General features: G+C 43.0%; 1 protein-coding gene across 1 annotated transcript; it reads right to left on the minus strand.

Moving 5' to 3' along the window:
- Positions 1-24983, minus strand: LOC119888083 (synaptotagmin-16-like). Its single transcript, XM_038698516.1, has 7 exons — positions 24926-24983; positions 24581-24694; positions 19117-19335; positions 13641-13885; positions 3275-3736; positions 2958-3147; positions 1-1948 (listed from the first exon to the last, which is right to left on the minus strand). The coding sequence occupies exons 1-7, from the start codon at positions 24981-24983 to the stop codon at positions 1635-1637; spliced, it is 1602 nt and encodes a 533-aa protein (XP_038554444.1). The 3' UTR covers positions 1-1634.
- Positions 24984-26749: the final 1766 nt, after the last annotated feature.

Consider the following 26749-nt stretch of genomic DNA (forward strand, 5'->3'; position numbering starts at 1 on the left):
AGCAGCAAAACCAAAACTGTATTCATGGTCACTGTATCAGCTTTATTTTTATGCCGCTGATTTAAGTAGAAAGCAGCTGTATTTCAACTAATTAATGGAAATTTCCAGTTTGTGCCATTTATAAATTAAAAAGTCAGCTCACTTTCTAGTTCACCAAGGCATGCTGTTGTTGTGATGTTAGCTACAGTAGCAGGAGAGTTGTGAGTACTGCTGTCCTCTCTCGTCCTCTCTGCATGTTAGCTTCACTGTAGCAGCAGTTTGCTAACCCACAACCTCGCTGACGTTAGTTACATTACTTGCTGTGTCGTTGTTCGCTCTGTATCATGGTATTCGTCATGGTATTGGGATTTCTCCAGAATTGCTTACTCCACCTTTAAGGGGGAGCGGAAGAGGGATTTTCCTTATTTAACATTTAAAAAAATCAAAGCTTTAAATTATTGTTTAAATGTTTTTAACATAACTTTGGATGCATCCATACTATTAACATACAGGCACTAAAACAAATTATACTCTATGAAAGGTTATATGTCCTTAGCAGTTACTGTGTGTGTGTATTTTATATGTTTGTACAATACAAATGTGTGCTTTTTATTTATTTCTGTTTTGTTTTCATTATTGGACAGTGAGAGCTGCAGACAGAGACAGGAAAGGGAGGGAAGGAGTGACATGCAGCAATCAAACCTGAGCTGCTGTGGTAAGGACTGTGCTCTGCCAGGTGAGAAATTATTGTAACACTCCTTGGAAGAGACTGCGTACGCCACAGTGCTGTAAACAACAAATGTGTGGACTGAGCCCTGAATAATCTTTATAATCCATCATGTGTCTCTCAGGTTCACCACAGAGCTCACAGGCAGAAATAAAGTAAACAGTTTAAACTGCAGTTACAACCAAATGTTCTGCACGATGTTGTTAATTTTGTACCCTGTCTTCTGTTGCTAAAAACTTTTAAACTGATGCGTTGATGAAGGAGGACGAGGAGCTGACAGAAACTGTAACAGAGACCTCTGAGAGGATGTGACAATAATGATCAATATTAGATTTTCAGGACGCTGCATGTTTGTGTTTCCTGTCTGCATTAGTGAACGTGCTGCAGTGCCGTTTTGTTTGCATCTCCACTGACGTGCGAGCAAGTAAAAGAACATTTAGAAACAACAAGTCACACAAACACACCTCTAAAACTGTGTGTACGTTCTAACACAGCGATTTACCAGAAAAACAGAACTGCAGCTCCCTCGTCTCACAATGAAAAGTGAAGGACATTCTCAGCTCCTCTTGGAGGCCGACGGACGCTCTAGAAAGCTTTTTCATGACAAAGAAATACTTTCTTTATTGCCACTTGAACAGCATGACTGAATCCAAATTCAATGTCTTTTTGTCATTTGCTGAAGGCTTTTCTTCCTCATTTTTCAACAGAAAGATTATATTTTAAACTTGTGTCGGCCTCCAAAAGCAGATGAGTTTGTTCCACATGTTGACAGAAAATAACCAGCCAGGTGTGAGGTTGCTGTGGACAGATGTGTCCTCTGAAACCACATGCATTCTCCGGTCCGCAGATCACGTCGAGGTCGTCTTTCCATCCCTCAAATGAAACTCCCTTTCACCTTAGACGTAAAAATCCTACATCTTGGTGGCGTTTACGCCTCCAGCAGGACGTGCCAGCGGCAGACCTGCTGTCCCCGACCCTCTTTCATGTCCTGCCAGTGGAGCTGCTCCTCTTCGCCGCTGCTGTTCTGGCCCAGGGCGATCCAGCCCACCATCTCTTTGCGCTTCATGCTGCGGCGGTTGTAGATGGAGACCAGCAGCGTGACGTCCGACAGCTGGAACAGCGCCACCTGGAAGACAAAGGTCTCCTTGTACACGGGGTTGGGCTGGCCGCGACGCACCGACGTCTTACACCGAGACATCTCCTGACCGACCGAGTTCAACAGAGTCAGTCGCCCGTAGGTGTCTGGAGGGGGGTGGAGAGAGAGGAAGAAGTTAAAAAAATATACAAACATTAACCTTCTTTTTCTGTCATGTTGGCTATCTGATATAAACACGTTTCAACCCGTCACTGATTCTAAGGAGACGTGTGTGTGGTCTAATCCCAGCCCACATTTCTTACAGCATTAGTGAAGCAACATCCTCATGAACCTTACCTGACCACCGTTTTACATAGCAGGAAGGAAACTGACTCATCTTTGCAGCAACACAACGCAGCATCAGTTGGTAACTTGCAGTGATAAACTGACCAATGCACAAGTCAATCAATAAGTACACAAGACCAGAGTGGCTGGTGGTGTGTGGTTCAAGTTAAAACGTTTCAACATTGCTCAGAATGTAAAGACAGATAAGAAAATAAAAGTAGTAAATCTGGTAGCAGGTACAACTTTTACACAATAGAAAGCCAAAAGAAGGCGAGGCGAGCTGGTAGCGTGCAGTGGAAAACGGGCTTTAGCGTCTCTCTCTCTCCCTGCACGTCCACTTTGGTGACTTTCTCCATCAGTAGTAGGCTAGGCTGCATAAAACCAACGTGGAAGCTAACGAATAACATCTGACTGGTATGTTCACGGTCCGCTCTTATTATAAAATATCCACAGCGTCGCGACTTGTAACGTAATCACCGTGTTTCTCTGATAAATGCTACATCTAACGTCGTCTAACCCGGGCGGCCCGCCGAAGTAAAGTGTATTTGTGGGAAACACTGAATGAACCGTGCTTTTCTTTTTTACAAGCCAGGTCTTTAACAGTGTCGACCAGCTCTGTGTCTCCCTCCACGCTATTGAGAGTTTGTGAGCAGACGGCTGCGTGCAGACGCAGAGGGAGGGGCGGGGCTGCGCGGTGAGGGAGAGAGAGAGGAGCAAACGCTGGCAGGACTTTACAGAAACATTAACTAACTCAACATCAAACTATATCATGTAAAAGATCTATGTTTGTGTGTGAGTGCAGTGTTTGTGGGTATGAGGCTCACTGCAGACCTGGGGGTCTGTTGATGGCCAAGTTTCTGAAGTGGCTGCCCTTGATGAGCTCCACAGACATGCGTCCCGTGGTGGCGCTGTAGGTGAGACCCACCAGCAGCTCGGGGACGCCACCGTGGGTCAGAGACTGCGTGGACGAGGCGCTGTCGCTCTGAGACACAGCGGACAGGCTCAGCTGGGAGTCCACGCTCTGACACAGAGCAGAGACATGAAACACAGTGAGCAGCAGCAGAAACCGCAGCAGACGTCTACACAAATGCGGCCTCGACTGCTAACAGAATTATAACTACGTCTAAAAGTTTATGTACACTTGTCACCTTGAGGTTACTGCGAGGCTCCAGAACCAGCGTCGTCTCCATCGTCCCTCCGTCCGGGTCAAGACCACCTAAACGCAGAAGCTTCTCGCCCATCATTCGCTCACGGGACATCCTGCCTCCGAGCGCGTACAGCCGGAACCGGACAGCCGCCATGTGCAGTTCTGACGGGTCCAGGCGCGAGAAGCGAAATGTCTCGTTGAAGTGCGGCAGTGAACCTTTCTGTACCGACGTCTTGTGGCGTTGCTTCTTGGAGGGCAGCAGGACCATGTGCACCTGCCAGGAGTCCATCCCGCTGCGAGCCTTGTCGGGGATGTCCCGGGCCGCGATCACGGAGACGAGTAGCTTCTCCGCGTCGGGGCGGTACTCCAGAGAGAGGACCAGGTCGCCACATTTAGAGATGGGAGGTCGGGTGGGAGCGCTGACCGGCTGGGACGAGATCTCGTTGAGAGGAGGCTGCTCCTGCTGAGAAGGCAGGGAGAACAGAAAAGTAATTTCATTGATTTGTACTAATTCACTCGAGTTAAGGAAAAATAAGACACATCTGCTGGTCAGGAAAAGTTGGCAGGCGACCAGCGAAGACTCCAGGAAGACACGGCTCCCAACCAAAAAAACAGACCCGCACATACAGTAGGTTTTTGTACTGATAAAACAAACGAGTTGTGCGTTCATTAGAGACTTTTAGAGGTGCTGGTAGGCACATTCTGTACCTTTGGACAGAGCCAGGCTACCTGTTGCCCCCTGTATTCCAGTATATACGCTAAGCTAACTTTCTGACTGTAGCTTCATATTTAACAGACAAATACGAGAGTGATCTCATCTAAAGCTGGATTATTTTCTTCTGCAATGAGGGGTTAGGCCGCACTACAGCAGCTTCGTACGTGGCCTCCATATTACTCCGTAGGCTACACCATTTTTGGGGAAGTGAGTCCTCAAAAGTCTGACTACACATCAGGACGTTAAAGCTACAATGAGGCTGTATGCACAGAGATAAATGCTAACTGTAAGACGCTGACATAAAATAAGAGAGAACTTTATTTATCCCCCGGGAATTTGTTTGTGAAGCAGTTGCAGGACAAAGTAGGAAAGAGCGCAAATATCAAAATATTAATGAGCTGCAAATCCAAAGTATAAACATCCTGATGTTCACCATCTTAGTACGGCGTGTTTGCAAGGTAACTATTCTGTCCTCAGTGCGTGAGACTGTACACAAATCCACAGACAGGATTCAAGAGAAAGTCAGAGGCTGGCGTAAAGTTCAATGCTCTTTATTGTTGTCGTCATTCTCATGAATGAATTTTGTAAAACTGAAATGATACAGAAAGATAGCACCAATAACTGAATGCTATTCAAACACGTCATACATCAACAGATATAAAATAATCTACAGTGAAGCTACCAAATTTGTAACATACATATATTACATTCAGCTGGTATGTTCATAGCTGTAAATAACTTGTAAATATAGCAAGTGGCTAAGAGACTATGGGCGACCGCTTTGCAGAAAGGCTAGTTCAACGTTGGCAGTTTTCACATAACATTTGCTAATTAGCAGTAAACACGAAGTACAACGGAGGTTTACGGGAATGTCACTGGTGTTGCCGGGATTGTTTTGGACAAATTAAAACAGTTGACCTGATGATGGTTCACCCAGTTTTTTTAAAGCTCAGGGCTATGGTGGCGTCAAAGTGACCGTGTAGGGGGACTGCATGTGATTGGTCAGTTGAGTCTTCTCCTACAAGTTTCAGATGCCGCTGGAGCTTGTTGATAGTGAAGACAACACGAAGACTCTCAGTAGTCTTCTCCTTTTCAGTAACACACATCCAGCAAAGACATTTAGACTAGGGCTGGGCACGTTAACGCGACAATTATTTTATCGCACGTTAACGCAGTTTTTATTTTATTATTATTAGTTTGAAAGTCCCTTGCTCACCAGCTCTGAATACACATCCGGTCAAACCGTGGGTCACAGGAGGGGAGGGATGTTAATCAGCCTGCAAATCAGCCACCCAAACAAGCAGCCCCCCATGCCGTCGTCCATCCCGATGTTTCAATGTAGTTTTGTACACATCGTCCCAACCCTACTGAACAGACTGTTTCTGCTGCTCCCTAAAAAAGATACCTGATGCTGATACCTGTTCAGAAAACAAACAAACAAGAAAACTGGACTCTGATGGTAACTTGTTTTAACAAGCTAGATAAAAGGTCACGCCCTGGCAGTGGCAAATAGCTTTGGTTTAATGCTTGATTTGATTACATTAATGTTTAAGTTGAGATTTACAAGAAATATTTTATTGCTACTGTGTAAAGGGAATACTGCTGGTAAAAAGCACCTTATTTGTTTCAAGTGTTTGCAAACCACGTTATTACACTTTTGTGTATATAGCAGTACATTTAAATTAAAAGTGCACAATACACTACTTTAGAATTCATTAGTCAATTTTACGCGTAACACTGCGATTAATCGCAATTTAAAAATTTTAATCGTTGCCTGGCACTAATTTAGACATTAACATGAAATAACCTTAACTCACTTTCTATATATATAAATATATAGTAACTAAAGGTCGACGCAGCCTGATTGTGGGAAAATAAAACACATAAAAACAGATAAAATCCAAACCTATTAGGGCGGGACTCGTGTTAACCCTTTGCATCAGCTATAAATCCAGCGTAACTCTCCACCAGAAAGGGAATCAGCTCATTTCTTTAAGTAAAACAAACAAGTCCAAAGACAAACCCGAATGCTGTACACTTAAAAACCCACAAAACCACAAACTTCTTCCTTCAACTACATGTACTGTTTAATGTGTAACTAAAAGGGTTAGTGGTTATGGTTAATAATTCTTATTTCTTAATCTACCTGATGATTCAAGATGACGATCTCAGTCTCTGGCCTTGCTGCTGCAGTCTATTTATAACTTAAGAACAAGGGCAAACAAAGAATTGTTTGGACATTGGATTCCCAAAGCGTGACGGTTATCAGATCCACTCTCCTAATTCCTTTACTCAACCCGCAATCTATCAGGTGACAAAAGTGTATCAATACTAGACAAAGTAGGTTGTTTGGAGTGAAATACAAATAATAATTTGTCAAAGAGCAGTGGTTGAAGAAGTATTCATAATTTGTACTTTAGTGAAAGTAGCAATACCACAGTGTAGTACTACCCTGTTGCATTAAAGGTTTTACTTAAAGGAGCTGTATGTGACATTCACTGCGCCTAAATGTCGCATTAGAGCACCAGCATCTGAGACCATAACAATTGGGCGCTACGGTCCACCGGACTCCAATCAGAAAAAGTCATTTGTAACCTTAGACACACACACACACTTCCTTCAAACTGGACAGAAACAAAATAAAAGTCTTTCCACTGTTCCAACAATCACAGACTCTGGTTTGGTCAAAATAAACCCTTAATTCACAGAAATATTCTGGCTCTACGCCTCGAACAGCAGCCACGAAACGAGCTTTAGTGGCTGCTGGCGAAAAATGCGCTCGTCAAAGTACGTCCACTAAAAGTGCTTGTTTTTGCCACTAACAGTCTCAGATTGATATTCTGTGTCTGAGAACATTACGGAAAGGATCCCTACAGAGAGAGACATTTTTGTTAAATAGATCCTTTTTGTTTAACCAGATACAGCTGTTGCATCGCTCTTGCTCGCCACCAGATTGCATTGAAAAAAAAACAACAATAATTTTACCTAGCGGGTCATCGATAAATACAGACTGGAGAGAAACAAAAATCCATCTTAGTTAGCCTTTCCAGTGTTCCAACAATCACCGACTTCACTGAGCTAGATGAGAAAAGAAACAGCCGTTAAATCGGCCTGCTCACACAGAGGATGCACTAACATGCAGGCTCATGTAGTATCATATAAATTTTTGGATTATAATGGTTTATGCATTAATGTACATCACTTTAATGTTGCAGCTGGTAAAGGTAGTTTTAAAATTATATTTTGGATTGATGAACCTGAATCTGCAAAGTAACTAGTAAGTGAAACTGTAAAATAAATATAGCAGAATAAAAGTATAATATTCCCCTCTGAAGGTGAAGTACGAGTACCACTGCTGACAAATATAAAGACTCACAATCACTGAATGATTCTCCAGAGCTTTTTCCGAATGTTCAGACAGAAAATGAAGCAGAAATCCTGTCATAAAAGGACAAATAAACCACCTCCTCCTCCTCCTCCTCCTCTTCTCAGTGCAGCCAATCTCAGCCTCCCCTACAGTCGGCAAACAGAACATCGATTGTGTCGAGTGTTGACAGAGCGGGGCTGAGTGTCGGCGTAGACATGGCAACCACAGAGGAGATAAGATAATGACGGAGCTGCTGCTCGAGTCTCTTGTACGTGCGGGTCAGGAGGTCAGCACATGAGAAAGAAAACACAGAGGCAGACGCTCACCTCATTACACGCCGAATGTTTACTGCTTCCTCTAAGTAATGCATCTACTAAAGTAAATGTCAAAATATATCTAAAGTACAGAAAGTAAAAGTACTTTTCATGCAGAGCGGCCTGTTTTAGAATTATAATTATTGATGCATTAATGTTGAATAACTTTACAATGAATGTTTAATGTTGTGCCTTTCGCTCGATATCAGCTGGGATTGGCTCCATTCATCTCATTCACAAATTCAATTAATGCTTTAACACCGTTTTCTGTTTTGTTAGGGTTTGATTACGGCTAATATTAGTGTATTTATTAGGCTACACTCTTTTCATCCTATATAGCTTACCACTGGGATAATATTAATTCCAGTTACAGCTGTTTCATTATGGCATGTTGTTCTCATTCATTAAATACTTGTGCAAGAAAAATGTCTACATGGTGCTAACTTGTCAATAATCATAACCGTTCATGCAGAACGAATTCAGCATTTCAAAAGTTTACTGTAGTCTTTTTGTAATGTCCCGCCCCGTCCAGGTTGTGATTGGTAAATCACAGTGCTATCAGCACTGGACTGAATTTATTTTTGTGTTTTATGAAGTGAACCGCAACTAATTTGTGATTTTGAAATCATTTAAAATCTTTATTTTAGGTTGCCCTGGGGACAACAGATGAAAATTAGCCTGTTGAGCTAACTCTGGCTCATTTACAGTTATTTTACTGTTAAGTAATGAGCACTGACCCTGTCAAATAAACAAATAAATGAAATGAAACGAAATTAAAGTGTGCAGAAAACCCGAAGTGGAATTTTGAGTTGAATATTTTGTTTTGCTCTAAGCTTTAGAGTTAGAGTGGTGTTCTTTTCTTTCATGGTCATTCAGTGTGAGGATGTACATCCTTTGTGACGTTTGACTTAAATAACTTTCAAACAACCAGTAACTTATATCTTACTGCCAGGAGAGAGGCACCCCGAATAAAAATAATAATTTAAACTGTGCAAACAAAACTGTCGCAACATGTAAATCAATTGTTAAGAAATGATTTATTATTATTAATTTTTGAGATAGTATTATTATTATTAGCAGTAGCAGTACTAGCTTTAGCATTATCAATGGCAGGGCTGTTATATAACTGTATCAATAAACTTCTACAACATAGATCTCCCTGATTTTCTGTAGCTCCACTCATCTGTTATTTATGAAGCATTTCTAGATGTCAGTATCACCCTGTGTCTCTGTGGATGTGTGTGTGTGTGTGTGTGTGTGTGTGTGGGAGGTGTTTGCTGCACAGATGCTCCCAATTTCAAAGTGTGATTCGGTGACTGAGAGGTTGTTAGATTCTACATCTCCTCTCTCCTGCTTTCACAAATACAAACACAATCCACACAGAAAGACATGTTAAGTAGATGCATGCACGTATTTATACATACTTTGTTTACACACACACACACACACACACACAGATTATTATTCATGAGCTTCTGTTTGTTAGCCAACGCAGCGCGGAGAGCACAGGAAATATCAACTATTTATACGAAACCTCGAGGCCTCAGTGGGCCGTGTTTGGTTTGTTTCTTCCAACCTGAGAGGAATAACCTGCCAGAGTGACAAACCTCTCACAGCTGAATGATGATGATACCTCTGCCAAGCATGATGGGTAACAGCAGGGATGCGGCCAGCTCACGGACCCCGTTAAGTAATCCCTCCCTTGTTTTTTTAGTGATTATTGAGAAGTGAGAAATGTGGAAGTTTTCTCGATATATTGTCATAAAATTTTTGAGGTCTCAGGTTGTGGTAATGTGTGCACATATATAGAAAACATAGATATAAAATCGCTGCTAATGACTTCTGAAAAGGCCCTAAAACATCTCTCTAGGGATCCTTTCAGCAATGCTCTCAGACACTCTCAGAAACAAGCACTTGTGGACATACTTTGACAGGGGCAGCTCCGTGGCTGCCGTCTGAGGCGAATATTTCGGTGAATTAAGGGTACATTTTCACCAAAATACGGTCTTGATTGTTGGAACAGTGAGTGAGTTAATTTTAGTCCCTGTCCTGTTTAAAGGAAGTGTGTTTTATGATGGTAAAACTATTTTCTCAATGGAGTCTGGTGGGACATGGCAGTGAATGTCGCATACAGCTCCTTTAAGTAAAAACATCAGCTTCCTTTCTGGTTATACTGATATAAGCGATGAGGTCCATCATGAAGACACAATTTCCTGCCAAAGTTTGAACACTGGTTTTTGCTGATGACAGATTACTGTGTGTGTTTTCTCCTCACTGGGATGAAGTGGGCGAGCAATTGTTGGAAAACGCTGATATTACCAATCAGAATTTAACAATGTAAGAATCAGAATCTGATGACAGGTGTTTGCTTGTGCTTTGCAGACCTCTGAATCGACGCCTCCACCAGACCTGGTGTAGCTGCCACCGACAGCTGTCAAACAATCAGAGCTTTGTAGCCGAGATTAAGAACAGAAACGTCATCTTTCTAACATCGCCAGCTCGCTACATCTCTAAAAAATAGTGACAGGAAAGTCGAAACAAGTGTGTCTGAAATGGACGCTGCTGGACACGTTTTTTGCCTCACAGAAAAAGCAACGCCGACAATTATTTTATCGCACGCTAACACAGTTTTTATTATCATCATTGTTTTGAAAGTCCCTTGCTCAACGGCTCTGAATACACATGCAGTCAAACCCTGGGTCACAGGAGGGGCGGGATGTTGATCAGCCTGCAAATCAGCCACCCAAACAAGCAGCGGAGGGAGGCTTCAGCAGAAGCAGATAAACAAAAAAAAGACAAGCGATCAATATTATATATATTATTATATGTCATGTGAAGTTCATCGCTCTCTGTCTGCTAACTTCTCTCATCCTCCACCGTGTTGTTGTTTTCGTTAGGTTGCTGCCTTCAAAATAAAAGCGCATAAGCCGTCTGTCGGAGCTAGATCAAATGAATGACGTGTATTTGATATTATTTGATCATTTTTCACAAGTATTATCCTGTTTGAAATAAATAAACTGTTTGACAGTAGTTTAAGTTTTGTGCTAAAAGAATTAAAGGCCTGTCTCAAATAAATCCAGGGTCAATAAAAGTCCAGGCTATTATTCAAAGTTTTACGGTACTTACTTTTAATACCGAGTAGTATTACTATATAGTATTACTTTTTTAAGGTAAGTAAAGTAAAATATAACTTATTACAATTCCTTAGTAAATTCCCCAACACTGTCTACAAAACCTTTAAAAGCTTCACTAGAGAGTTGTCACAGTCAGTGCCCTGGCTCTGGGGTTTTCATGTTGTTTTCACATGTTTCGCTTCCCTTTTGCCTGTCTGTGTGTCTGTGTGTGTGTTTTGGGCGTGACAGAAATCAACACACCTTGTTGAGCTGCACGCCGGGTTTCAATCCTCTTATCAACCTATGGCACAAACACCCCAGGCTTCCTGTGATTGGTGCCAGATTGTTTCTCACCACTTCATGGTTGAGCACTTGAGGCCAGCTCTAGCTTGTAGCCTCCGGTGTTTCTAGCATCGCCTTTTGCTAGTCTTGTGAGTAACCTTCATTGTGCTACCATACCGCTTTGGACCTCGTCAGCTCCAACCCACCTGCTCGCACCAAGCCTAACCTGCCTTCACCACCATTGCACATTTTATTAATAAAGCCTGTTAACTTTTTAATCTTGTGCTCTTTGTTTGCACCTGGGTCCGCCCAATACCAGCCATAACAGCAGTAAATTTATTACATATAAACAACCGCCATTTTCCTTCTGTGCACTTCCCATGTCTGAACGTGGTCATTTTGATGGTGAATGGTTTTCTGGTATTAGTCAGCCTGGTCAGGAGAGATTTCTTGCTGTAGTGTTTTCAGCACCTTAAACTCAAATAAATCCTGCAGCCACAAGACTGCAAGGGTTATTGTGACCACTTCAAATAAACTGCGCCCAGTTTTTTAATTAAACAGTTTTTGCCAGAATCCGGAACATTGCAACGACATGATGTGCTCCTTAGATCGCTGACCCGACAGGGACGCCACAGGTCGTTTATGAGTGCTCCATCTTCGGGTTAATGTAAGATAATCAAGTGGTCTTTTTAAGGTCACGTACACTTGTGCAGACCCACAAAGAACTAGTCTGTTGCCAGTTTTTGTGGTTTGTCTGCGGACAATTTTATATGAGAAAGTATTATCTATGGCGTTTATTTTTGGTCATAAGTTGTGAGCGTTACTCCACACGCACAAAAAAGAATCTTCTCGCGCGCACGATAAAGTACTCGCGCACAAATTCAACAACCGAGAGTTGTACAGGCACCTGCGAGCGAGCGCCTGGCAAGCTCTCACAGGATAACTCCGCTTGCACAGTGGAATCCTGCTCGAGCGCAGTGGCTGCCGTAGAAGTAACGTTACTATGAAGGGTAACGTTATCTATGTGAAATAGGTAACATGGCAAGCTTGTATCCAGCAAGGTTGTTCCTTGGTTAACGTTAATTCAGTCATTAACGTTACACACATTGTTTGTTGGACAGTGCATCGGCTGACAAGATCACCAGCACAAAAAGTAAGTAACGTTATAACTGCAGCAGACAGATAACGACTTCATATGTTTTTCTGTTGAAGAGGCTGACACATGAAACCATCGGAGACTGACTTTAATGAGCGAGCAAGCCAGTTATCCACAAAGGATCCAAATATCAACGAGGTACGTCCCTGTCAGAAACAGCTCTCCGTGTTGAATCAGTGACTGAATATTTCAACCTTCATGAAGGTGGTAGGATTATTGCAGGACTGCATAAGTTTTAGCTCAGTGTGCCCAATAAACTGGCAGCTGTATCTGCTTATAGGCCTCATAGAAACGTGCCAAACTTGTATATTTAAGAGTAAGTTAGTGGAGTGCAAATACCATGTCCAGCCAACAATCACCAGGACAAACTTTCTTCCACGTTGATGCAAATATGAATATAGTGACATGAAAAATAATTTGAGCTACGGAGGAGTTTACACATCCTTTCAGCTGCTGGTGTTACTGTGTTGAATGCTCTCAGTGGCCTTAATAGGTGCACCTTTACAATGTAATGCAGTTCAATACTACAGCTGTGCCATTATTTAATTAAATTTACACATATGAGCATAAATTTTATTAAATGAGGTTAAAATTAAAGGGTGTTTTAATGAACTACATTGTGTTGGATATGAGGATTTTTTTGTCCTCCCTATTTACATAATGTACATTACTGGGCCAGAATATCAGAAACTCTTCTAAATATAATGCAGCTCAGTACAAAACCAACAGCACCAATTATGACCTCAGTGATAAAACATGTACGTGAATGAACACTTCTATGTATGTCTGTGTAAATAAATCCTGGCTTTTCATGGCTGATCTGGTGTATTTATTACATTTGATTGTATAGGTGTACCTAATAAAGTCAAGGTTTTCCCTGTTGCTCCTCTGTGTGGTTGAGTGGGGTCACCCTCATAGACTGTATGGGTCACCATCTCCACAGTGATGACCAAAATAACACATACTTTATAATTTGAGAAAAGTCTGCGCATTTAAATCTTGTAGATTGAAATGCTGCCTTAAAATACAGAGAATTAACACAGAATTATTTGCAGCCTAAAAGTGTGCAGACTTTTTTTACTTTTTTACGCCCCCCTCAAAGCCCAGTGTCTTCTGATTGGCCAAGACCTGAAGCATGTTACCAGGCTGTTGTTGTTGCTGGACGGTAAAGTAAAACAGAGTGTTGCTGGGCGGAGCAGATGACCATATATGTAGCACCAGCTCTGCCTGTATTACAGAGCTATTGGTAGAAAAAACAGGAGAGGAAATCTGAGGTTTTTGCTAACCGGCATTTCTTTTTAAACACTTTAACCTCATTATTTGAAGGTTCGGCCATGTTTAACATGAACATCCAACTTTTGAACATTGCAGATAAGCCAAAATATGGAAAAGGTCTCGTTTAAATGTCAGGTTGCAGTACCTCGGGGCTCCAGGTGGAGGAGCTGTCTGTGGCGTCATTTTTGTCGACACCTACGGCATTTTCGGCGTCCTCGCTGCCGTCTGCGGCCAGGCGGTGCGTGCTGGGGGTGGGGCTGTCCCTGGCGCCCAATGACCCCTCAAGTCCATCAGGTTTGCCCACAGCGAGCGCAGCAGACGCCCTCTCGCTCTCTTCTACCGCTGCAGAGAGCGGGTCCTGGAAACCTTGCCGGTTCTGAGCCTCCATTTCTGCAGGAGGAAGTTAACAGTGTAGGAAAGTCAGCATCAGGCCCTCTGGTAGTCAGATTTAAATCTGTGGGTGTGAGGACAGTAGTTTAGTTTTACCTGAATCAATCAATGTGAGGAAGGTGTGCGTTGGGACCGTGTATGTCGAGCAGCCTCAGCTACCTTGATTACTTCTTAAATGATTTTGACACAACATATAAAAGGTTGACTAAATATTGTGTTGGCTGAATTTGACAAGATACAAACTCACATGGGCTTTTAAATCTCTGGACGGAGAGATGTGTTCAGACCACAGACTGTAAGAAACAAGTGGCCATAGCCACCGTGACATCACTCGTTGGTTTGGGGACTGCCTTTTTGAAGCTTCAAGTTTGCCATTTTGGCCATCGTTATGTTGGTTGTTTGGAAAAATGTACTCTTAATAATCTTTTATACAGTGCAGTGAATACCAGTCGCCTCTTTCCTGACTGACATCCCCTGCTTTCTGGTCTATTTTCTTCTAAATGGGTCCATAATTTACTAAATGAACATCATGCTGTGTTGAAGAAGACTTCAAACTAACAATTGAGACCATAAACTCATTAGGAAAATGTTTGCTGAGGTACTAAATCATCTGAGAAGTAGCTTCATTTTTTCTAAGACTTCTATAAAATCACACTTCTTTTTGCGGCCAGAGGAGTCGCCCCCTGCTGGTCATTAGAAAGACTGTAGGTCCGCATTGGATTCACTTCTGACCCAGAGGTTCTTCCTTGTTTCCTTTAACTTTATTTAATCTTGAGAAGATGACAAACGTATCCCTTGACAGCAGAAACGCGATTGTCTCTCTGGCATATTTCCTGATTGAGTCCAGGAGGTCTAAAAGGAGCCACCTAAACCTTGCTTGGGAGCGCTGTGTGTTAACAGAGGTGATATTGTGTAATCTGTCAAACTTTGGCCTTTTCCTTCGACAGAAACACTCCGAGAACAGGCCGTACCTCAGACCAATCAATAGCAATTATCTCCACTTCGCCATCATTAAGGTCGGCCTGACTCTTACATCAGTGGCTGCATAGAGTGACCATGGAAACAGTCCAAGGTGAGTCATCAGCCTGTGTGTGTGTTATCGTTTCATTTGTGGCTTATGTCACTGCAACGCTCACATGTTGGTTAAAGACAGAAAACAGAGTCAGAGTGACCCCCGACCAAACAACGCCAACAACCAGCTGCTCTTTTAAAAAGAAGGCAGGAACGTTTAACTTTGTCTTAACATTTGTCTGTGAAGATTCTCAGTCATCCAGGTCGTAGTTATCCAAAGAAGGTTAAAATGAAGGGCAACTGGACTTGGTTGAAGATACTAGAAGACGTTTCGTCCCTCAACCAAAGGACTTCTTCAGTTCTGACTGACTGGTAGGGAAACTCAGCTATTTAACCTCAGTGGGGTCGTTTGCCAGGATGTTGTAACGTTGTTATGGTCGTTAGGACTACCCGTTTAACTTTGTCTTAACATCCGTTTTTTTGCTCGCTGTGGCGAAATATTTCAGTGATGCTATTTGCTTAGCAAGTTAGCTGCATTGCAACTAGCTCTGAGGCCAAGCTCTTGTCACAAGAAATCATATTTAACTGTTCACCACACAGCGTCATTTGAGTTCATTAATGAGCTCAAGTCCCTCCCTCCTTCTTTCGCCCCATGGGACCTTATTTCGGAAAAAAATATGTAAGCTAGTCAACGGCGAGAGACAACTAATGTTTTGATCCTGTTTGAATCGGCCCAGAATTACACACATGACGTTTGTCAATTTAAAAGATAATTTTGCCTGTTAAAAAAGTTGCAGTTCGTGGTAAAACAGTAAAGTAACGTTTTTATGTGAAACCGCCGTTGTCTGTAGTAGCCTACTCCAACAAATAAGAAGAAACTCAACACAGCAGAACATAGAAACCCCACAGCCAACTGCCGTTTTGGCGTTGTAATTGCAGAGTGTAGTGAAGTAAAAATGCTCATGACAGCACGTAGTAGGGCTGAACGATCGTTTTCAAATCGAAATTGTAATTTGAAAGAACGCGATTAGCTAATCGCAAAGACGGCAATTAAAATATAGGTTACTTACACAGGGCATCTGACGCGTTTTAAACAGTCATCCAGTTACAGATTCATGCTGTTGTCATCCTTGTGTGACAGATCTGCTCGCCAATCGCGCCTCCTGTTACAGTCCTACTCATTTACATTTATTCATTTAGCTGACGCTTTTATCCAAAGCGACTTACAATTGCTGTACACGTCAGAGGTCGCACGCCTCTGGAGCAACAAGGGGTTAAGTGCCTTGCTCAGGGACACATACGTGGATGTCTCACACATCTTATCCATTGCGCCATCACCACGCCATACTCACCAATCAGAGTGGGCACAGGGCGTGTACATTTTACATCAACAAACAAAACTAGAGGATAACCGACACAGTCAGTTTTGTCCGGCGTCAGCTCACACTGGAGTGTTTCAGCAGCGGAGCGTTTAGCCTACATGTTGTTGACATGTTGTTAATTTGTCATTCTGTGTGCTTCAACTATGAACTTCTGTGAGCCCGCTCTGCTCTCTGCAGGCTAACATTACATATCCATATGGAGCATTTCAGAATAAGAGCCTTTTGCCTGTCAGATTTTGCTCATTTGTCCTTGATTTTAAAATATCACGAATCGAATCGTAATCCTAACATCTGGCAGAAAAATCGTTCAGCCGTAGCACGTAGCATAAGATTTCAGCTATGGCGTGGACTTGACGCATAAGTATAAATTGGCCTTAAAGGCCCCAGTATACTTGATCAGAAGTCAAACAGCTTTGAATGCGGAGGAGAGGGCTGTGCGACTTAGTTTTCTGTATAGGTTTGTGTTAATGTGTTGCTCTTTTAATGTATTCATGTTTTAACATGTAAGAGTGTGTGAAGCAGCACAATCTGCTCTGACTGGTTTGGTGGGAAAATACCACCACCATAGAGGAGAGTGCTGCATGACTCAGACTCAGACGGTAATCCAGATTATGTTTTGCTGGATGCTGGGATTAACATTAATCACAATTTTTAGGAAGAACATTTTAGGAACTAGATGAAATACAGATGAGATACTAGATGAAATACAACCCTATAACGTGTCATGTGTCAAGTGTGATCACGTCTTCTGTATCCCCGGTTCTTTATACATTTTCTTCAGCCTAATAAATTAGTTTACAAACTTCACAAATAAGATCTTCTGACAAAAAGACGTTACCTGATTTAACAGTGAAGAAGAAATAAAAATCTCCTGGTTTCATATGCCTTCTCACCCCCCCAGATCATTCTTAAAACACCAGAAACCAACTGACTACAAACCTAATTAATGCCGTCGTCTCTCCACACTCATCCAGCCACAGCGGTCCAATCACACTGAGCCTCCCTGAGCTCTTTACAGCCTCTAATCTGCAGTAAAAACATTATTTGGGGCCCTTTGGCTCATTGACGCTGCGATGGATTAGCAGTGGATCTAGCTTGACGGAGGTAAACTGATGCGATCTGCTCTCCCTGACGCCGCTCACATAAAGTCTAATTCAGTTTCTTACTGCACACAAGTTCGATCAGATCTCAGTCAGTCTGAGATTCACCAGGTCGAAAGTGGTTGTGATGCACTTTTTCTGCTCAATATGAAATTAACATCAGTAAATTCTTTGCTGATAGATTAGCCACAAGCATCTTTATAAGTTCAAGGATCTTTGCTGCTGCTTTATTTTTTACACCCGGCTGAAACTCAGGGATTGAACCACTGATCTTCTGATTAACGGGCAACCCGCTCGACTGCCTGAGCCGCAGCTGCCTTTTATACAAAACTCCCAGTTTTCCACAAACCTTTAATAGAAACTCCCATATTTACTGGGAGGAATGCTTCATGCCACGAACTGAGGACAACAAGTGGAAACTCAGAATAGACTCAAATATTCAAATTATTATTGTTTTTTAATCTCACATTTGACAGAGATTTTTTTTGTCTATTAATATACACATCACACACTTTTACTGTTTTATTTACTTTATTTTGAATAAATATGTTATTATTATTATATATTGTTTTATTTATTATTTTTTTTATAGTGATTAATTAACTGTATAAAATTAATTGTTCTTTTGTAATGTATTTGTAGCTTTGGCAATATTGTTGTTTTACATTCATGCCAGTAAAGCTAGATTGAATTGAATTACAAAGCAACTTGCGAGGTCAACTAGGGGTCAAGTGTCTTGCGCAGGTTCACCCCTTAATGACCAATGAAATAGTTGGCAATTAATCTATTAATCATCTAAACCTTTCAGCTGTACTTGTGTAAACTGCTGGATAGTTTAATCAATTCCAGTAGCACCTACAGTGAGTACTCGTGCATGCATTTATTCCAAATCGTTCAAGAACTGCATTCAATTTATTTTTGGTATGCCTTGGATAGGCGTTGTAGGTGAATTTTACAGGAATTGTAAGAGGTTCATTTATAACAAAACATCATATTTTATAAGCTATTTGTATGTTTTGTGTAAAAACATCTGATCAATGTTATAAAGTTAAAAGCCCAATATTTATCTCAGAAATTTAGTGGAATAGAAGTAGAAAATGGTGCCACAAATTTGTAAAACGTACAGTGTTTTAAAGGATAATTACGGCCCTGTTTTCGTATATTTTGGTGTTGAAATGACTCGTTGGTCCAAAGAGTTCGTGCAGTAGATGCTTCAGCTGGCAGCTCAACCGGCTGCAGTGGCTGGAACGTATTCCTTCGGGCCAAAAATTGCTTCTTTCTCGCCCAAGGACAGCTCTCGCTCTGATTCCTCATGAGAGGCGAGTTGTTGACCTATTTCCTTACGTTTCTCCAACACAACAAACTCCTCTCTCAAACTCTGACTCGTGTTTCCACCGTCGTCTTCTTGCAACAACTGTCACAAGATTTCAGAGCGAGGACTGTCCTTGAGCTCAGTTTCCTTTTAAAAACAAAGGGCGTCACCAGGAGTCACTCGTAGGGATCCTTTCCGTGATGTTGTCACCTGGTGTAAGAGTCTGAGCCTGTCGCTGGCAAAAAGAAGCACTTTCTGGGGACGCCATTTTGACAAAAGGAATAGGTTGCAGCCACTGCAGCCGGTTCACTGCACGGATTCCAAAACTCTCTGGACCTACGAGTCATTTCAACACTATAATATGTGAAAATAGTGCCCATGTTTAAAAATACAGAAACTGTCCTTTAAGAAAGACAAACACCACACCTTCACAGTCCGACGGCTCTGTGCTGCCCTCCTCCTGGTCCGACAGTCGGTTGAATTTATGGCGTCGGCTCAAAGCCAGCTGAGTCTGCTCGCCGGCGTCAGCTGCCGGGGTACGAAAACTCTGCGAACGCGACACTGAGATCTCAAACTGCTTCAGGACCTCGTCTTCACTGTCAGAGGAGCTGCTGGCATCATCTTCATCGTCACCGTAGCTATTCACTGGAGGGAGGAGAAACATAGGGAGACGAGGAAGTGACAAAGAGGAAAAGCTGGGAGAGTAAGAAAAGAAAAGAGGAGAGGAGAGGAAGGGAAGGAGGAAACAAGGAAGAAAAGAGAGGATAGGAAGAAAGGGAAGGAGAGGAGGAAACAAGGAAGAGAGGACAGGAGAGGAAGGGAAGGAGGAAACAAGGAAGAAAAGAGAGGATAGGAAGAAAGGGAAGGAGAGGAGGAAACAAGGAAGACAAGGGGGAGAAAGGAGAGGAGAGGAGGAAACAAGGAAGAGAGGACAGGAGAGGAAGAAATGGAAGGATATGAGGAAACAAGGAAGAAAGGAGAGGAGAGGAAGGGAAGGAGATGAGGAAACAAGGAAGAAAGGAGAGGAGAGGGAAAAAAGGGGATGAGAGGCGGAAACAAGGAGGAATGGAGAGGAGAGGAGAGGAAGGGAAGGAGATGTGGAAACAAGGATAAAAGGAAACAAGGAAACAAGGAAGAAAGGAGAGGAGATGAGAAAAAGGGAAGGAGATGTGGAAACAAGGATAAAGGAAAGGAGGAAACAAGGAGGAAAGGAGATCTAGATTGAAAGTAAGCATAAAAACACTTTTGGCCCTTTAGAACTGATAACAGTTAACCTCGAGATTGAATTTGTGATTGGACCAAGACCATCTCCTGTACAGGGTCTTATAGGGTTGTTCTGGTCCTCACTTTGAGACCCCCTCCTGTACAGGTTGTTAGAGGGTTGTTCTGGTCCTCACTCTGAGACCACCTCCTGTACAGGGTCTTAGAGGGTTGTTCTGGTCCTCACTTTGAGACCACCTCCTGTACAGGTTGTTAGAGGGTTGTTCTGGTCCTCACTTTGAGACCCCCTCCTGTACAGGTTGTTAGAGGGTTGTTCTGGTCCTCACTCTGAGACCACCTCCTGTACAGGGTCTTAGAGGGTTGTTCTGGTCCTCACTTTGAGACCACCTCCTGTACAGGGTCTTAGAGGGTTGTTCTGGTCCACTCTCTGAGACCACCTCCTGTACAGGGTGTTAGAGGGTTGTTCTGGTCCTCACTCTGAGACCACCTCCTGTACAGGGTCTTAGAGGGTTGTTCTGGTCCACACTCTGAGACCACCTCCTGTACAGGTTGTTAGAGGGTTGTTCTGGTCCTCACTCTGAGACCACCTCCTGTACAGGGTCTTAGAGGGTTGTTCTGGTCCACACTCTGAGACCACCTCCTGTACAGGGTGTTAGAGGGTTGTTCTGGTCCACTCTCTGAGACCACCTCCTGTACAGGTTGTTAGAGGGTTGTTCTAGTCCTCACTCTGAGACCACCTCCTGTACAGGGTCTTAGAGGGTTGTTCTGGTCCACACTCTGAGACCACCTCCTGTACAGGGTGTTAGAGGGTTGTTCTGGTCCTCACTCTGAGACCCCCTCCTGTACAGGGTCTTAGAGGGTTGTTCTGGTCCACACTCTGAGACCCCTCCTGTACAGGGTGTTAGAGGGTTGTTCTGGTCCACACTCTGAGACCACCTCCTGTACAGGGTGTTAGAGGGTTGTTCTGGTCCTCACTCTGAGACCCCCTCCTGTACAGGGTCTTAGAGGGTTGTTCTGGTCCACACTCTGAGACCACCTCCTGTACAGGGTGTTAGAGGGTTGTTCTGGTCCTCACTCTGAGACCCCCTCCTGTACAGGGTCTTAGAGGGTTGTTCTGGTCCACACTCTGAGACCACCTCCTGTACAGGGTGTTAGAGGGTCGTTCTGGTCCTCACTCTGAGACCCCCTCCTGTACAGGGTCTTAGAGGGTTGTTCTGGTCCTCACTCTGAGACCCCCTCCTGTACAGGGTCTTAGAGGGTTGTTCTGGTCCACTCTCTGAGACCCCCTCCTGTACAGGTTGTTAGAGGGTTGTTCTGGTCCTCACTCTGAGACCACCTCCTGTACAGGGTCTTAGAGGGTTGTTCTGGTCCTCACTCTGAGACCCCCTCCTGTACAGGGTCTTAGAGGGTTGCTCTGGTCCTCACTCTGAGACCACCTCCTGTACAGGGTCTTAGAGGGTTGCTCTGGTCCTCACTCTGAGACCACCTCCTGTACAGGGTCTTAGAGGGTTGTTCTGTCTCAGCAGCTGACTGAGGAGTCACGAGCTCGCAGGTCCAGCTTATGCTCGCTCGCTCTCACTCTCTTCTCTCTCTCTCCTGTGAGCTTGGTGGAGGGTCGCTCCGCTCACAGCACAATAAAACCATAACTGGATAGCAACAGCTGAATGGATGAGCGGTGGCGTGATCGGACCCTCCTCTCCAAAGTGCAGGTCACTGTCGCTACCTGAGCGATCGCCATGGTTACCCACAGGGCAGGAAGCTGTCTTCTGGGTGGGCGAGTGGCGGCTGATTGAGCTGTTAACAACTGTCGTCTAAAGCTATTCACAGACACTTCTGTCAAGAATTATAAAAGTAAGATTTAACAAACCGCTGTGCTCTTTAAGGAGCAGGGCTTTACTACGCATGAACTACATACTATCACTACTACTTGATTCTCTAAATACCCCTAAAATACTCCTTTAAAACCCTTCGGATAATGCAAGAAATTAGGTAAGCTTATTTATATATATATATATATACACATATATATATGCATGTATATCAAGGATTAAAGGACTTACACTGAACAAAATTAGAAATGCAACACTTTTGTTTTTGCCCCCACTCATCATGAGCTGAACTCAAAGATCTAAGACTTTCTCTATGTACACAAAAGGCCTATTTCTCTCATATGTTGTTCACAAATCTGTCACAATCTGTGTTAGTGAGCACTTCTCCTTTGCCGAGATAATCCATCCACCTCACAGGTGTGACATATCAAGATGCTGATCAGACAGCATCGGTGTTACACAGGTGTGCCTTAGGCTGGCCAGAATAAAAGGCCTTAGGCTGGCCAGAATAAAAGGCCTTAGGCTGGCCAGAATAAAAGGCCTTAGGCTGACCACAATAAAAAGGCCTTAGGCTGGCCACAATAAAAGGTCACTCCAAAATGTGCAGTTCCATCACACAGCACGATGCTACAGATGTCACAAGTTTTGAGGGAGCGTACAGTTGGCATATTGACTGCAGGAAGTCCCACCAGAGCTGTTGCAGCTGAATTGAATGTTCATTTCTCTACCATAAGCTGTCTCCAAAGGCGTTTCAGAGAATTTGGCAGTACATCCAACCGGCCTCAAAACCGCAGACCACGTGTAACCACACCAGCCCAGGACCTCCACATCCAGCATCTTCACCTCCGAGATCGTCTGAGACCAGCCACCCAGACAGCTGCTGCAACAATCGTTTTTTTCTCCACAAACGGTCAGGAACCGTCTCAGGGAAGCTCATCTGCATGCTCGTCGTCCTCATCGGGGTCTCGACCTGACAGCAACTTCGCACAACCATTGAAGAGGAGTGGACCAACACTCCACAGGCCACAATCAACAACCTGATCAACTCTATGTGAAGGAGATGTGTTGCACTGCGCGAGGCAAATGGTGGTCACACCAGATACAGACTGGTTTCCGGACCCCCCTACTCGAAAATGTCCATTGAAACTGTACATTTTCGAGTGGTCTTTTATTGTGGCCAGCCTAAGGCACACCAGTGTAACACCCATGCTGTCTGATCAGCATCTTGATATGCCACACCTGTGAGGTGGATGGATTATCTTGGCAAAGGACAAGTGCTCACTAACACAGATTTTGACAGATTTGTGAACAACATTTGGGAGAAATAGGCGCTTTCACACCTAGACCGTTTTGTTTTGTTCCGGAACAGATACTTTGTTCTGAATTAATTTAAATACGTCACTTGTGTTCACATCGCAATGTTGTAAAGCGGTCCAAATCGCACGCCCTTCCAGGGCTTTCCTTACGCCATTACGTCACTACCTCATGAGTGCAGGTCGCGTATTCCATTGTGGGACATCTCCATGACAACAGTAACACAAGAGGTGAAATAGATGTTTGGTCGGAACAATACATCTCCCGGATGTTGCACACCACACACAAGAACACCGAAGTCTACGAGAGGGTTAGTGATAAAATGAAAGTGAGGGGTTGTGAACGTTCCGTCGAGCAGTGCCGCAAAAAAGGCAAAAAAGCACTCCGACAGCAGTACTTAATACAACCACAACAAAATATCAAAACAAATTAACAAAATACGCTGCTGAAGCTCCGTGTTGACAAACGATCTTTTGGCGTCGGTTGCAAGGCAACAAATTAATGTGTTCCGGTTCATTGGTCGGCTGTGTTCTCACTGCAAACAAACTGCTCCAGGGTTCGGATAGAATCGAGCCGAGGCAACGTCTTCTAGGCGATCTCGGCTCGGTCGTTTTGTTCCGGTTCAGAATGCGATTGTCGTGTTCACATATTACCGAACGAACCGAGCAAAAGGGGAAACGTGTCGCAACAACATCTCCAATCGATCCAGGTGTGAAAGCACCCTTAGATTTTTGAGGTCAGCTCATGATGAATGGGGGCAAAAACAAAAGTGTTGCGTTAATAATTTTGTTCAGTGTATGTCTCAACAGGACCTGGAAAAACCTGTCCTGTCCAATTTATCTTCAGTCTAATTGATTACTGTAACTGTGTCTTTACAGGTCCTAAAACATGGATCAGACAGCAGCAGCTGATTCAGGACGCTGCGGCTCGAGTCAGTTCAGCTCTGAGGTCTTTACACTGGCTTCCTGTCTGTCAGAGAATTGTTTTTAAAATACTGCTGCTGGTTTATAAAATGGATTTGGAATGAATGGTTTAGGGCAAAATACATCTACACCATGAACCAATCCAGATCTCAGATCGTGTGTGATCAGGTCTGCTTTCTGTCCCCAGAGTCAAAAGTAAACACGGCATTCAGTTTTTAAGCTCCATTTATCTAAAAACAAACTCTCAGGTCTGCTGAAACTCTCAGTTCTTTTAAATTAAGGCTGAAGACTTTCCTGTTTGCCTTTAATTAAATCACATTTAAGACTTTTAATTTATAGGTTCAATGCAGTGTATTTTACTGTCCTGTTTATCTTCGCTTTATTTTCTATTTAACTCTTGTATTTAAATGTATTTTATATTACCATATGTTATGCAAAACCCTTTTAATTGTTGAAATGTGCTATTCAAATACTTGCCTTGCCTTCCTTGTACAAATGAAACTATTATTATTAATATTTAATCACTTTCCAGGTTAAAAATACAGCTTCACATGTACTTTGACTGAACATGGGGTTGAAAACATGTACGTTAAGCGCCCCTACCTCGTCCTGTGAAGATCCAGAGGAGTCTCTGAGCTGTGAATGTCACGGAAAGACTCCGAACAGGATGTGTTGTTTGTTCAGGAAACCAACTTGAAATAGCAGAGACTCCACCTGCTGCAGGTGAGATCCAACAGTGTTTGCTCACTGTTTAACTCACAGTCTCCACCTGGACTCAACCATCCTGGTTCGAATGTCACTTTTCCTTAATTTTTTATTTAATTACAAAGCATCAAAACTCTGAAATGTTCAGTCAATGCTGTACAATCTTTTTTATTCAGCAAAATAAGACTTTGACCTTTGAGTTAAAATGACTCAGCCAGAATTAATTTAGTGTGCAGGATTTACCCTCTTCAGCCCACATGGAGGAAGGAAGGAAGCTCTCACTGCTGCAGTTTATAAGCATCACTGTCAAAGTTGTTTTTGTATAGTTCAAAACGGAAGTGCTACTCCAATCAGAAGTAGTTTAGTCTCATATTTGTTTGGTACATAAGCTACAGCCAACAGCTGGTTAGCTTAGTTTAGCATAAGACTGGAAACAGACGGAAGCTACGGCTACGTTCAGAACTTTATAACAGTGTGAACTGACCAAGTCACACGGGCTCCAGTTCGGATTTGGGGCCCTTTCGTATGTGGTCTAAATCAGATGCAGGTCTGCCACCTCAGTCATGACAGTAAGATTGGAGTTCATGCGACTCTGAAGTCACTCTGGAGCGACCGTCTTCTCAATTCTGCGTCACGTGCATGCTACTTTATCTCAGAGAGAGTTGTGTGGCTTATATGCTCTGTACAGGGCCAGAAACTGTAATAGATGCAATGAAAAGGACACAAATTTGTGAACATTTGTCATAAACCGAGAGAATTGGGACACCAGGAGGAAACCGGGAGAGGGTGATGAAAATCCGGAGGGTTAGAAAGTATGCACTAACATCTGTAGCCTCTATGTTTATGACAGCGTGCTGCGTATGAAGTTGTATTATTCTTTAGCACATTTTCACTTTCTTCCTGAGACTGAGATGAGAAGATCAAGTTTAAAAGTCTGGAGTTACTATTTTTTGACAGACAACTGTTCATCTGTCCGCTCAGTCCTGCAGTGTCTCAGGTTAGCTGATGTGGTCTGTGAGCAGAGGTTTTGGTGTCTGTACAGGCACGATGGTACCAAACCTGACAACTTAGCTGTGATGACAAGACTTCAGGAAGCTGGTCACCATCACAGCGTCTCCCAGAAGCAGGTGCGCATTCGCAGAGTGCAATGTGGGTTTGTTTGGGTCAATGACAAACGGCGGAAGACGGCGCTGCCGAGATTTTTCAGTCACTCTGAAGTCCGGTCGTATTTTAGTTTTATGAGAGCGCTGAGGGAAACTTGATTGAAGAAAATGACCTTAGTGAACGCAGGGTGAGTTAACATTTTAGCTTTGGTTTGTCTCTCTGACTTGCTAATAAACTGAAGCTCTCTGTGTTGCTCTCTCAACGCTACACATTGTTCTGCTGCTGTGTGCATCGTGTGTCGGCAGAGTCTATTCGTCCACTGCACATGAGAACACGTTACGCTGTTCAGTCAGCCAACCAGCAGATCTAGAAACGCTACAGACTCCTCTGTATTTACATCAGTTTTGGGGCTCATTGCAGTTACTATCACTGTCTTCTGAAGACTTATTTGTTTTCATGTAATTGTCCACGGGGTCATTGTATTACCTAATATGAAATATAAATCTTGATAATGCACACTGTGATTTTCATATGTTTACAAAAGGTATTTGCTGTTATTTATTTTTATGCAAACAAATGGCAACTGTAGTTTGTAGTTTCAATAAAAACTTGCTGAAATGGTTTCAGTGTGTGTTTCAATACATTTTAATATTTTTTGGCACATTTTTACAATACCGTGAGAACACTGATAGCCGTGATAATTTTGGTCACTATATCGTGATATTAAATTTCATACCGTTTCATCCCTAATTTCAACCAGGCTTTATTTCAAGTTGGCATGCTAGCGAACTTACTAGCACGAGTACCGTTAGGAAGCTACCGCTAACTTCCTAGAAATTACTGAGCCGTTAAATAAAGTATTAGCATTAAAACTAGTTCATGACAAAACCCTTTTTACCAGACAGGGCGTCAAAAAACAAACTTTGTCAGCCTGATTTAATGTATAGTCAAATCAAATTACTA

The sequence above is a fragment of the Micropterus salmoides genome, unplaced genomic scaffold (genome assembly GCF_014851395.1).
Source record: "Micropterus salmoides isolate LMB-PRFRI ecotype aquatic unplaced genomic scaffold, ASM1485139v1 Ms_hic_scaffold_474, whole genome shotgun sequence".
NCBI lineage: Eukaryota > Metazoa > Chordata > Actinopteri > Centrarchiformes > Centrarchidae > Micropterus > Micropterus salmoides.

What these genes read in the sequence shown, in the direction of transcription:
- LOC119888083 (XM_038698516.1), bottom strand. Translation starts at nt 24,983, where the DNA reads ATGCTTATAAACTGCAGCAGTGAGAGCTTCCTTCCTTCCTCCATGTGG. An exon ending in CTGGATCTTCACAGGACGAG is followed by an intron (nt 19,336 to 24,580) that starts GTAGGGGCGCTT and finishes TCCTCCCTCCAG; the next exon opens with TGAATAGCTACGGTGACGAT. An exon ending in GGCCATCAACAGACCCCCAG is followed by an intron (nt 1,949 to 2,957) that starts GTCTGCAGTGAG and finishes ACCCCCCTCCAG; the next exon opens with ACACCTACGGGCGACTGACT.